Source organism: Phytophthora cinnamomi, assembly GCF_018691715.1.
Source record: "Phytophthora cinnamomi strain GKB4 chromosome Unknown Contig15, whole genome shotgun sequence".
Taxonomy (NCBI): Eukaryota; Oomycota; class Peronosporomycetes; order Peronosporales; family Peronosporaceae; genus Phytophthora; species Phytophthora cinnamomi.
This window is the reverse complement of record NW_027150948.1, coordinates 154,139-167,095: the sequence shown is the minus strand read 5'-3', so window position 1 is coordinate 167,095 and position 12,957 is coordinate 154,139. Positions and strand designations below refer to the sequence as shown.

The 12,957-nt window shown below is 56.6% G+C and overlaps 5 protein-coding genes across 5 annotated transcripts; 1 reads left to right on the top strand and 4 right to left on the bottom strand.

Moving 5' to 3' along the window:
* Positions 1-201: 201 nt before the first annotated feature.
* On the bottom strand, positions 202-600 carry IUM83_09479 (uncharacterized protein; the record flags this gene model as incomplete). The annotated part of the gene is made up of 1 exon (XM_067933920.1): positions 202-600. One exon carries the CDS (start codon positions 598-600, stop codon positions 202-204), a length of 399 nt encoding a protein of 132 aa, XP_067796977.1.
* Positions 601-3,833: 3,233 nt separating this feature from the next.
* On the bottom strand, positions 3,834-5,101 carry IUM83_09478 (Clavaminate synthase-like protein; the record flags this gene model as incomplete). Its single annotated transcript, XM_067933919.1, has 3 exons — positions 3,834-4,371; positions 4,445-4,610; positions 4,687-5,101. The coding sequence occupies 3 exons, from the start codon at positions 5,099-5,101 to the stop codon at positions 3,834-3,836; spliced, it is 1,119 nt and encodes a 372-aa protein (XP_067796852.1).
* Positions 5,102-6,045: 944 nt separating this feature from the next.
* On the bottom strand, positions 6,046-6,525 carry IUM83_09477 (gnat family protein; the record flags this gene model as incomplete). The annotated part of the gene is made up of 1 exon (XM_067933918.1): positions 6,046-6,525. The coding sequence occupies one exon, from the start codon at positions 6,523-6,525 to the stop codon at positions 6,046-6,048; it is 480 nt and encodes a 159-aa protein (XP_067796858.1).
* A 379-nt stretch (positions 6,526-6,904) lies between these two features.
* Positions 6,905-7,423, top strand: IUM83_09476 (uncharacterized protein; the record flags this gene model as incomplete). The annotated part of the gene is made up of 2 exons (XM_067933917.1): positions 6,905-7,276; positions 7,355-7,423. The coding sequence occupies 2 exons, from the start codon at positions 6,905-6,907 to the stop codon at positions 7,421-7,423; spliced, it is 441 nt and encodes a 146-aa protein (XP_067796857.1).
* A 153-nt stretch (positions 7,424-7,576) lies between these two features.
* IUM83_09475 (AGC/PKG protein kinase) lies at positions 7,577-11,786 on the bottom strand (the record flags this gene model as incomplete). Its single annotated transcript, XM_067933916.1, has 13 exons — positions 7,577-7,696; positions 7,772-8,088; positions 8,147-8,232; positions 8,310-8,389; positions 8,454-8,876; positions 8,951-9,107; positions 9,175-9,370; positions 9,504-9,702; positions 9,770-9,862; positions 9,948-10,538; positions 10,632-10,793; positions 10,913-11,113; positions 11,199-11,786. The coding sequence occupies 13 exons, from the start codon at positions 11,784-11,786 to the stop codon at positions 7,577-7,579; spliced, it is 3,213 nt and encodes a 1,070-aa protein (XP_067796856.1).
* Positions 11,787-12,957: the final 1,171 nt, after the last annotated feature.

The window sequence follows — 12,957 nt, the reverse complement described above, 5'->3', positions numbered from 1 at the left end:
CAATGACGACTGCAAGAGTACGGGCTCAGGACGGGAGGGTATACTGTTCTCGGTATTAAATACAACGGCTCGATTCCTTGCTTATAAAATAACGTCAGGGACGTGCGACCCATGGCGCTTCGCTCGCTTCGTGGGCTGCGTCTTCTGCTTCTGCTTCTGCTTCTCTCTCTCTCTCGGTTATGGCGAGTGCGTCAGTGCGTTTTACTTGAACAGCGAGGGGTGGCTGAGGTTCATGCTGCGGCGCCGCTTGAGCTGCATGAGCTGGTCGTCGTTGCGCGCCAGGATCTGCTTCACGTTGCTGATGTACTCCTGGCACGGGCCCGGCAGGTCCTGCGAGCCGTGCGTCTTGGCCAGCAGCAGACACTCCGAGTGGCTACGGCGGCGGCGCAGCGCGTCCTCGTGGTGCGTGGACGAGGGCGCCGAGCGCGGGCCCAGGATGGGGCTGGCGGCGGGGCTGGCGTCCTGCTGCGGCTCCGTGGGGCTCTTGGGGCTGCGGCTCGAGCCCGTGTCCACGTGCAGGCCCATGGGCTGCCGCGCGTCCTTGGACGTGGTGGCCTGAAGCATCTCGCTGGTGTGGGAAAAGCGGCGGGCGAACTCCATCGTCACGAGTGTTGGTGGGTGTTTACTGGGCTTGGGTTTGGGGCTTCGGGGCTCGGAGCAGTGCGCGCTTCGGGGCAAATTCGCGAATGAAGTGAAGGCGACGCGGGCGGCGAGAGAGGGCGCTGGTCAGAAAAAGGAACCCCATCTCCCCCCGCGCAAAGCGATATCGGATTCGAGGAGCATCGACTTGGACGGGGTCCCGCGCCCCATTGGCCGAGCCGCGAGCCAAGTTGAACTTGTTGCAGGGGTTGCTATTTCCGGCAACAGCCGGCCGAGATGCTGCGGTCGCCGCTTATACTGGGCGCCGCCTCCCTGTCCACACTGCACACTGCTCTCGCCGAGTCGAGCCCCTCAACACCAGAACGGGGCTGTTGCGTGTCGGACGATGACGAAAGCCGCCGTGTTGAGGCGCGATCGATTAGCGGAGCCCGTGTTTCGCCAGGGCTGCCGCCTTGCCTGCCAGGTGTTCGGCCGCCGCCAGCCGCTGCTGGTGTTTGCCGCCGGTGGCGCACGCCGTGAACAGACGCATGTGGGCTCAACGGCTGTGTAGGATCGCGGTGAGCAAGCAAGCCGCGCGCACTTCAAAAAGCGCCGGGTCCTGCCGTTGGAAATAGAATGGGCCGGCTGAAGCGCCCCGTTTGCGACGGACAGAGCCGGGCCCTTGAGCGGGGCATCCCCCCAAGCAGAAATGATGCCTGGTGAGACCTGCTCGGGGGGATCGCACCATGGGGCGCCCTAGCGTCGACGTCCGTGGGCGCTTTGACCCGCGTTGCCGAGCCCAGGCTCAGGTGCAGGCTGCCGGCCGTTTTGTGCGTGGCGGCGAGGGTTTCAACGGAGGCGCCGTTGGCCGTCGCCGGCTCGCGATTTTAACTTTCAGCGGGTGTGATTGGCTCCGCACTTCAAGGAGCGGGGGTGTGAGGAGCCGGGAAAGGACGGCGGCCTCACAGGGTGCTTTGGGCCCAAGCGCAGCCAAAGGTTGGCAGCGCTCGCCATTGCCTGCTCTGCTCCATGCCCCTCACAACCCTCGCTGGATGCCGCAGCGCTCTTCCAGGGCTATCTGTTCTGCTGCGTGACACAACCCCACCTTCTTAGACGTCGCCGTCGCCAGCTGAGCGTCGGCGACGCTGAGCGCTATCCTGCCCTGGTCGGCGCCAACGTGGGAAGGCTGCCCAGTTTCGCCACGCGGAGCGGTTTCGGGCTCGCGCCCATCCCGCCTCCGTCGACTGTTACCTGCACTTTTGGTGCTTGGGCTGCAGCAGCAAACGAACGGCGCTGCTGCAACGCTCGCTCTCAGCTTCACGCGCGGCGCTCGTGAGGACCTCGTACCCAGCAGTTGTGTCGCAACCGGCGCCAGCCTACGCATTGCCTTGCTCGCCCGCTGGTGCCGGGCGCTCGCTCGTCATCGGTCACCGAACGCGCGGCGACAAGCGGTGTCTCGACACACGCCTGGAAAAAGCTCGTGGGCGAGTGCAGAGCCCTGCGCTCCAAGCATGCAGCTCCGCATCGCAAACGCTGGCCGTTCGGTCCACGTGAGCGGAGCCCCCAAGCCACCCCACAACACCGAGCTGTCCCCATGGACATGTAGGTCGCGCGTGCCGCCAGCTCTACCGACACGTACGCAATCACGAGCGCAATCGGCCTGCCGCCAATAATTTGGCTCGCATTTCGACGATCCCGCGCGCGTGGCTCTTGCAGCTTGTTCCGGCCCGCCGCGCGCTTGCGCCACCGGCTGGTCTGCATGCTCGCGCGCCGAGCTCCCGCACCAGAACGAGAGCCACGGATGGGATGCCGCCGCCAGCATCCAAACAAATTGTTTAGTTTTCGAGGGCTTGGAATCGGCGGGGCGAGCAGCGAGGCGGTGCCACCAGCAAGTCGTCAAACGACCGGCCGATCGCTGGTAGGTTCTTCAGTTTGCGCGTCATGGGCTCGCGTTCAACGTTGAAGCGCTATGGACACGATTAACGGCGCGGTTTGACACGCAGTGCAACCCAGGTTTCAGTACTGTGCGCGGCGGACGTTTACGTCGACGAGAGGGACAACGTGCGGTCAGGTCTGGTGATTCACCAGACCTGACCATCATCAGTGATGATACAGTACCAAGCATCCCACGAGCAGAGCGACGAGCGAGCGCGTTCGGGCTGCTCACTTCAAATCGCGAGCTTGGGTCGCTGCTCCCTCGAAGAAACGAACGCAACTTTTGTACAGTATTAGCGCCGCTAGAGCCGCGTGGAAGAGGACTCTGGCGGCGCAACAGGCATACAAGAAGCTCAACGTCCTTCGTGGTCCCTTCTGAGGAGACATGGGGATACCGCTAGGGATTGCGGTGGACGGTATTCGGACCAGGCTGGAGAACAAGTCGCCTCTTCCCATTGGGGTGGAGGAGGAGCTAAAGAACGTGAGCTTCGTCCAGAAAGCGCGTGGGGGATGACACTCGGAAAATTGTAAACGGTTGTCGTGCATGGGATCATTACGTGGTCCTTATAGTTTGCTCCATATTATTTGGAGTAGTTTGCTCCAGACAAGGGCTGGAACGATATCATTATTCCAGCCCTGGAAGCGTATGCCACCGTTTACGAGAATGACAAAGTCTCTCGTAGATTTGCCGTTCCTTCTTAAGCTCCTTGGCCTCAGGAAGCGTAGGGGAAAGATTGGGTCAGATATTATCCGACATGCGCTACACGGGAACATATTTTGGATACTACGGGCGCAATATTGAGAACGTTGACGAGCTCGGATTAAGTCTCAAGTTGTCGACCTGAGCACGTTGCGCCGTTACTCAATCCGGAAGTCCCGGGCCACTTTTTGATCCCACCCGAGGCCCTGTGGAAGGAAAAGGTGTGGGGCGTTTGCCTGAGACTCGCCATTGCCCGGAATTCACAGCGCAAGTGATGATAGAGACCGGTTTTGCAAAGACACCATTTGAATATTAGGTGGTTGGATCGGAAGAAACACAGCACCTGATCAAGTAAGAGTGTGGTTCCGAAGGAAAGCAGAGACTCGTTCTTGACTCAGATACTACAAAAAATCATCAGTTTGCCGCCAGATGTATCGAACTGATGCTTAAGTTTTCAAGAACGATGTAGTCCTCGTAGATTCGTTGTATGACTTTAACGATGACTACCAAAGACAGCATTTACTGTACTTGAAGTCGCACACTATAGGACGCACGAACCGATGGTTGAGAAAATGGTTGCTGCATTTTGCGTATTGACACGAGCTTCGTCCACTCCTCTTTAGTAGTAAGCCTTGAGGGTGGCCTGCGTGAACTCGTCGTAACTCATGTCGTTGGTCCAGCGTGACAACAACGGGGGTACGCCCTTGGGGAGGTTCTCTGTTTCTCCAGCTTCAAGAGGGTTTTTGGAGCCGCCGCCCTTGGGAACAGCCATCCGCTCACCCGGCAGCGGCTGCATGAAGACAGCCAGCGTCTCGCGGTTCACACCCGTGACCTGCGGCCCCCTCACAGCATGCGGCGTGGCCTGCAATGTGCCGCCCGAGAGGATCTGCGACGTCTCGCCGATCTGGTACACCAAATGTCCCGGAGGGATGTTGGCCTTGAGGATATCACCACGGCGGTTCTTCACGTACAGCCCCGCTTGCGGGTCCGGATTCGGTACCGTCGCACCCGAGCTATCCGTGAACATGGCCTGCACCAGCCCGGTAAGCGCGCCATGGTCGTTGTGCCACCCGCACCAGGCGAACGAGTCCTCGAGCGTCGTCGCTTCATTCTGCGCCGCGATCTGCTCCTCCGACAGCGCAAAATAGTGCAACAATCTGCCCGACATCAAACAGACACATCAGCTCTTGATTAATCAAACCAGACTTCAGCACAGTCCCCTAGGCGTACCTGGCCTTGGAGCATTTGCCAGTGCTGATGATCCTGTGCAGCTTGCCCTTCTCGTAGCCCGGGCACTTGCTCTCCACCAGCTTGTCACACTGGTGGGCCACCAGCACCCCCGTGTCCACGATCAGCTGCCCCAGCTTCATGAAGGCCGCCTCCAGCTCCGGCAGCTCTGCAGTCCATACAAACCCCGTCAGCCCCTCCATCATGCAACCGAGATACACCTCTGCAACAGCCTCCTCCAGCACCTTTGGGCCAGATATTGGGGTGGTAGAAGGACGGGAACTTGTGGACCAGCTGCTGGTCTCCGTTGGCCAGGTCGTTCACCTCCGGGTTGTTGTAGTACGAGCCCTTGGCGTAGTCCGGCTTGCCCTGCAGGTTCTCCTTGCCGTGGCTCCAGCCGAAGCTGTAGAAGGCCTCGGGCAGCTCGCACTTGGCCTTGACGTCGTCCGGCAGCTGGGCGAAGGCGAAGGCCAGCGGCAGCAGGTCGCTCCGCTTGGCGCCGAGCTCCGGCACGCCGCTCACCACGAGGATGCCCATGCCCTCGTAGCCGAACGCCTCCTCCACGACGGCGGACAGGTCCCTCTTGGCCACCAGGTCTTCGTACGCCACCACGGGCACGTCGCGCGCCTCCACGGCGGCGACGGAGTCGAGCGGCGCCATGATGAGATATCGGAAGTGGACGGTCAGTTCCCAAATGAGCGGACGAGTGGACGAGTGTATGTTGAAGTAGGAGGGGTAGGGATGCAGAGGAATACTAAACGCAAGTGAAATGACGGCGGGGGGGGGTAAGCATTCCGACGGTGTCGACGGAGTTTGTGGACTTCCCGGCGGAAGGGGTAAGTATTCTGAAAGTGCCGAGGTCACAGCACAGTCATTGCTTCATATGTGTAATCTACTGTACACGCATGAAGCAAGGTCTACACGGTGTGGACTGGTGGAAGGCAGCCCACAACCCTTGGAGTATGCAACACGTTGGGTATCAAGACCAATTCGCATACTACAGGTAAGGTATTTGAAGACCAATGTACCAAAGTGTCTTCGGTTCGCTCTTGAATCTCGAAAACTGCCGACGTCTGTCGATAGTTCAAACAAGCGGAAACGCCATACGAGGAAAGCCAAAAATATATTTATTGAAAATGTATTTATATTTTCCGGTCTGATAATTTATTCGTCGTATGAATCGATTGCAATAACGACATTTAGTTTCTTGCATGACAGTTTGCCTTGCGTTGTTTAAAATTGACCAATTCAATATTTACAATATTCTAGGAAAATAATTCATTTCGGCATTTTGTAATGTTGCAACAGGTATTTATTTAATGAAATGATAAAAATAGTTATAAATATAATTGTCGTCTTCCCTGTCCGCGTCGAACATGTCAACACTAGCTGCACGACAAAACTACGTGCGTAGTGAAAAACTTCAAGTGTCTTTCTCAGGTCGTTGTCATTGCACTTACCAAGACCTGCGACCTTAAAAGTTATCGAGACAGATAATCTGGTGTCGGTAGGTTTCGCAAGCTGTATATACAAAACTATTAAAACAACAAGGTACGAGTAGAAGAACTCTGTGCGGCCTGGCACCTCTAAACCAGAGTTCAACATTAATGCAGCGCGTACTCCATCACAAACGCAGTGCGTGGCTCCAACCGACGGTAGTAGTCTTCGACAACAGCCTTTTCAACGAAGCCCAGCGCCCTGTAAAAGGCCGTGGCCTCCTCATTGCCTGCGTGGACATGCAGCCTCACGCCATGAACCTCATCCCCGTCCTTCTCCGCCGCCTTGGCCTGCTCGATGACCTTCATCACCAGCTTGCGACCGATTCCTCGACGTCGGAACCGCGCCGGCACCGCCAGCGTGCGCAGCTGCACCGAGCGTTGTCCGTCCCGTTCTAGCTCCAAGTCGGCGACTGCCGCTCCGCTCACGACATCCCCGTCCACCACCGCAGCCCACGACAGTCGGTGCGGGTCCTTCTCCGCTCGACGGTAGCAAAAGGCCGGGGGTTGCACCGGCAGCACCCCCAGGTTGAGCTTCTGCACCGCCCGCACCAGCGCCGCGTCGTCCGTCAAGCAGCGCAGCTCCATTATATAATTCCTTGGTGGGCAGACGCTTAGCCTCGCGCGTGTGCACGAAGTTCGTCCAGCGCCGCCAAATTCGAAATTTGAAACGAACCAGTTTAGAGATCTGTAATCTATTTAGATCCATAATTCTGCGCCTCACAGCACGACTTTATAAGGTAGAACTCCATCAACCCTTCTAGCGTCGGTGCATTGCGGCGGTATTAACCCCTTAAGAAGAGCGATCGATCGTTGGTCACATACACCTTTGTTTGCACTGTGTTTCCGCACTACCCGATACAGTAGCAAAACGATCGTAGAGGCAAAAGGCCCGGTTGCATCCCCTCTCTCCACATTTGCATCACTATTGGTAGAGTATTAGTTGGGTGGACGAGAGACGCTCTCGATGGCTATGACCTTCTCCAGCAGCGGTGGCGGCCGTGCAGCGCTGTGCTTCCCTCGAGACGGCGCCTGGTTCCAGGGTTACTTCGTCTGCGCGTCGAGTCGCTCGCAGCTCGGGCTAATGGGCGAGGAGATCCCTGTCGACGAGTGCGTGGCGTGTCCCGACGGGGGCTACCAGGAGTACCGCCTCACGGTGATGCACTTCGCGGCGGACAGGGAGGTGGGGCTGGTGGTGAGGAAGACGGGGGGAGACTTGTGCCAATTGGACAGCGACGCGCTGCAGTTCCAGCCGTCGATGCTGCTCACGGACGACAAGGCTGTCGAGGCCATTGAGACCTACTTCCCCACTATCGCGGAACGTGTCGACCATGACGCGGTGCGTAGATCAACTTGTGGTCATTTTAGCGTTGCAGCGCACTTTAGGTTCTTACGTTGATGGCATATTTGTGAGCAGAGTTTGTTGCGTGAGTTCACCGTGTGTTTTGGCGATATGGAGATCTCGGGGCTTGTCTTCCCATCGTAGAGCAGGCAGTACGGTAAGCTAGTTCTACAGTATGAGCTCATCCAGTTAGCAAGAACAAATACTTCAAATTTTGGTGGTAATGACTTGATGCTGTCAGCTTCCGCAGTCGTCGTGCTAGCGATCAACGTCTGCCAGCGGCGAATTTATACATGTCTAGAAACCAGCGAGCCAGTCGACGTCGCCCGCGTAAACGCTGCCGACGTTCAGGTCTTCGTGACTCCCGCTGGCCGCAATCTGCTTGAATTCTGATGCAGCCTCCGGTTCGAGGGGTGCCTGCTCAATCGACAAGAAAGGGTAACGAAAGTTAGCAAAGCTTCGAACTTTGAGAACATTGACTTGCACGCGTACCGAGAACGAGCCAATCTTAGTGGCCTCCCACGACGTTCCCGCGAAGAAGGCGTGCTTCTTGATCGGTTCGCAGGCGCCGGCGCGGACTTCGGAGTACCCCAGACGCCTTGCGGGATCCGGGCTCAGAAGACTCTCAATGATATCCTTCAGCTCGGTACTTGTGTGCTCGGGCCACGATAACTGGTCCGGGCGGAACGACGCGATGTCATTCAGAATCTCAAGGTCGTTCTCGTTCTCTCGGGTGAAGGGAGTCGCACCAGTGAGCATTTCGTACATGAGCACGCCAAGTGCCCAGTAGTCTGCAGCGATGTTGTGACCTGCAGATATCAAAACCGTCAGATTTGAACATTCCACGGACCGACAATTCTCTCCTACCTTCGCCTGTAATTTGCTCCGGAGCCAGGTACTCAGGGGTGCCACAGACAGTGTAGGTTCGGCCGCGGCCAACGTACTTGGAGAGCCTACACCACATGGAAAACAGAAAACGCGCATCAGCAAACTAACACGAACGAATTTCTTAGGCATATGGATAGCATACCTCAGATTGATCATGCGAAGGTTGCCGCTGCGGTCAACCATCAAGTTCGTTGGGTCAACCGTTCGCGAGACAACTCCCTCCTGAAAGTTACAGAACAAAATAAGAAATCGTGTGATTCTGACCAGGGAGTGTACAAAAGCTTACCGCATGCATGAACTCGAGGGCCATCACCACTTGTGCAGCATAGTATCGGACAAAAGACTCGCCGTGCGCCTCGCCGTTCAGGAAGCTCTCGAGGGTGCCAACGATTTGCGTTTCGTAAAGCATGTGGATGTCCGAGTCGTTCGAGTTCATGGCCAGAAGCTGCGGCACAAGCGCATTCTTTTCATAGAGAGAGACGTAGATATCGCGCTCGCCGCTGACATGTTTCTGCATGCCAGCATCAACGATAGCTTGCTTGCTCACTGATCGCAACGTTAAGTACACTGGAGGGGACGAGCCCTTGACTTCCACCAAGCGAACAGTGTTGGTCAGGTCCGACATCACACTCCCGACAACCTCCACGTCATCGATAGACTTGGGCGTCTGCGTTTTGGATTCGTTGTCAAACTCGACAAATGATTTTGCCTAGATGAATGTTTAAGAAGAAGTTAGAACATAGTTAATAGCGAGTCGGAAGCACATACACTTGCAGAGCTTACCGTTGCTTCCTTTTGCGCCTCCGAGATTCTGGTCTTGCGCGAACGACGGAGCTTGTCTTTCTCTAGGATGGACGACAGCTTGCCAACCGCAAGCTCCAAGGCATCCTTTCTGATGAAGAGACACTCCGTGCGCTCAATCGCTCGGATTGATCGTTGGCTAAACACAACCAAAAATGCAGTTAGCATGATCACTAACACGACGCTGAAAACTGCGGGAACTGTACCTGATTGACCGTCTTCGCACAAGTGCGATTTCACCGAAATAGTCAAAAGTCTTCAGTTCAAGTGGCGCCACGTTGTCCATCTTTGAGGTCGACTCGATACGACCACTGGTGATCAGGAAGAAGCCTGGCTCTGTCATTCCCTCGTGGAGAACAACTTGATTGGGCTCGAACACCACGGTACGCATCTCTTCCGCAACTAGATTCGTCTGCGCCACAGTCAATGGGCGCAGCAAGCTGATCTGGCGTAGTCGGCGAACGACGTCGCGCAGCGCGCCGCCCACGCATCAGAATAGAGCGGAAGGCAATTCGGTCAAGTGCCCACAGCGTACCCTTCTCCTTCGTAACAACGGTGTTAACACGAGGATTCGGGTAAATAAGTGCTAGCTCGCCGAATGTCGGGTGCGAGTCTGCTGTGGCCTTGTACACTTGGACCACCTCGCCATATGCTTCCGGAGAGGAATCGTTCTCCGGCGAAAGCTCAGGTGTTTCACCCTTGATGTGACGAGCCTCAAATTCGCCGGTTTCCACCTGTAATGGCAGTTCACACACATTAGCTTTCAAAAAGATAACATAGCACAGTATCTGCGTTGCATACCAAATAGAACGTGTCGCCAGGAACCCCTTGATGCATAACAATGTCACCGGCACTGAACTCGAGCTTCTTCAGCACGGAGATGACTTCGTGAATCTGAAAGGGTACACCAGGAACAAATAAATTTCGAGCTCACACGTCATGCACAGGTCGCAGCGAACAAACTCCAGAAGTTGGTTACCTTCTTGTCACTCAGGTGGTTGAATAAAAAGCTTCCCTGAACAGCCTTCTTGATCCATTCCTCTTCTTCCTCGGATTTTCCCTCGCTTTCAATCAAATTCGGGATTTGGCCAGGTTCGTCGTCGTCATCCATGAATGCCTCCGCAAGCGACAAACGGATCGCGTCTGTCCCAACAATCGTATCCCTGCGAGCGTGGTTTTTCGTGATGCCACGTACAGGCCTCTGCATCGACTGAAGATCCAGAACCTCGCCACCAACGTAAATACTGCCGCGAGGACCATCACGCTCCTTTGCTGGGGTAACGCCATCTAGGAAAATGCAGATTGCAGTGATATCATCTGTTCGCACTTCAAACTGCAGCCAGCGGTTGTACGCCTCCTCGACCAAGGCGTGACACGCCTCTGACGGGTTCTCGTACTGCTTCACGATGTCGACGACGTTCTGGCTCGTGAGGAATTCGAACACACCGTCACTCGCAATGATGATAAACTTGTCGTGAGGGTTCAGTCCCTTGCACAAAATTTCGGGTTCAGCCGTCACGCCCAGCTCCTCGGAAACCAAATCGCCAATACTTCGCGTGAATGCAGTGCCCTGCAGGATAATGACAACGAAAAAAGAAAAGTCAGGACTAACAAGTAATAAATCAGGATCAGGCCACTTCAAGCTGCTATCGCCGCTGCTTACGGGGTACTGTCCGTAAGGATGCCAGATGCGTGGTGGGTCTCCGTTCTCGTCGATCTCATCTCCGAGGGAAAGGCCCCAGTTCTCGTGGATAGGCTCGAGGCCTTCCACTTGGTCTACCGTCAAGATACGTGCTCCACACTTCTTGACACGAACGCGCTCGTCCTGATAACCGGGCATCATAACGTGAAAAACAATTAGGTCAGTTTCCCCCAAAAGAAAAGAAAAGCACAAAACGCCCCAAGCGTTTCGCGTGAGTACGTCAGTGAGTTAGGTGCACGCACCTTGCGGAAGGGCGTCTGGTCGATGGACAGCGGCTTGGCCACCAAGTTGGCCTCGCCCTCGCGCGTCGAGGCCTTGAGGTTCTCCTGCGCGATGATGGCCCTCGAGTCGCCCACGTTCGAGACGTGGATCTCGTTGCCGCAGAAGAGCACCGAGATGGACGTCGTGCCGCTCATCGAGTCGTCGAAACTCGCCTCGTGCATCTAGTGGATAGTTACAACTGACAGTGAGTTCTCTCTCCAGCGTCACATAGTCAGTCAAGAGTACTGGTGCCCAGACAGCACGCACCGCCCGGTTGGTCTGCACGTGGGCCCTGGTGAGCGCCGGCAGCACGCCCATGTTGTCCTCGAGGTTCTTGATGATGTTCTCGGGCAGCTGCTCGGCCGCGAACTGCGAGCAGATGTCTCCGTACTGGCCGTGGCCGTCGAAGACCGCGAAGAAGGCCTTCTGGTCGTCGCCCGCGAAGTGCGTCTCGCAGTAGTAGCTGTCCTGGTTGGCCTTCTTGCGCGCCTCCGGGTAGTAGCCGCGCTTCGAGTAGTACGAGTAGCGCAGGTTGTAGGCGCCGATCTTGACGTGGTGCGTGTTCTCCACGTGCTGCGCGCTCGGCCGGTGGTGCAGCGGCGGCGGCGCGAAGGCGTCGGCCTGCGGCTGCGACTGCGACGAGCGCGACGACGCCGAGCCGGAGCCGGAGCCGGAGCCCGACGCCGGCTGCTCGTCGTCGCGGCCGTTCTCCTTGGCGGGCTCCGTGTCCTCCGTGTCCGCGTGCTTGTGCGGCGAGGGCGGCAGCGCCGCGTAGGGCACGGCCACGGCCTGCACGCCGCCGTCGTCCTTGTCCGTGACGACGGCCGCGGCCTCGGTGGAGCAGCAGTTGCCCATGGCGCACTAGGCTACTAGACGGCTGGCTGGTCCCGTTCGTGCCGCTTTCCGCACTGGCGCGTGTGTGCGTGTGTTGCCTTTTCGTCGTCGGCGGTCCGACGCGCACGGAAGAGGTGTGCTGTGCTCTGCGCTTGCTCGAGCTCGTGCTCCTGCTCCTGCTCTTGCGCTGCTGGCTTCCCTCACTGCAGAGTCGCCCTGTTGTACTGAGAAATGGGCGCGGCAGATGGCGCGCGGGGCCTATTTTCTGGGCGCCCAAGCGCGGAAAAGGTGTTGGAACAGAGGAATTGAGCGAGGACGACGTTGCTGTCGACGACGACTGCGCTCGGGTTCCGGCAGATTAGCCACTGGTGCGTTTGACTGCGTGCTCGACACTAGTAGATTTTACGATATAGGCTTTGGTTGAAAGAAGGACGGATTTCTCGACTTGGTGACGATGGCCGCGCGTGTCTGCGTTCGCAGTTTCGCTCTCCTCTGCCAGTAGCTGGGTGCGTACCCAGTGTTGGTTCTTGCTGTAATGTAGAGAGCGATACATTCTCCTATCGATCAGGATGGAAAGAGAAGGAGAGATTCTGCTCTGCCGTGCCCTTGGCTAAGCTCTGAAACCTATCCGACATGTTCGTCATGAACCAGCGCTGGTCTGCAAAGCGGTCAGTCAGCTTCCTTGGGTTTCCTAGCTTGCCTTATTTTTCGTCAAAAGAAGCCGCTGCCGCGGCGTGTGTATGCAATGCGAAGTTGGTTGAATACATGTGACCTGACCTCACTGTCATTTTATCAGAACTGCATGACAACGCGACCTCAAAAGCGCAACGGATGACGGGGGGCGTTCTCCAATTCGTACCAACGCCAGGATTGGCAGTGTGCCAATACATTTCGCGGCTTCGCAGTTCTGTCATCTGATCCCCAATTTCAGCGCGCATATACGGTATCTCTACACACACCTTCGCTGAAGATAAATGCGTGTGGTCCTGGGAGACCAACTTGCTGGTTTGTCTGAGGCTAACCTCACAGCTCTTATCATCCTCCAAGGAAAAAAAATCAAGTAGAAAAAAAAATGATCTTCCAGCGAAAGCGCAGCAACCTTGTGACTCGCCACGCATTTAATCTATCACTAGTGACGAGGTTACCGAGAGTTGCTTTAGTTGACATCAAATGTCGAGCCGGCCTATTTGGG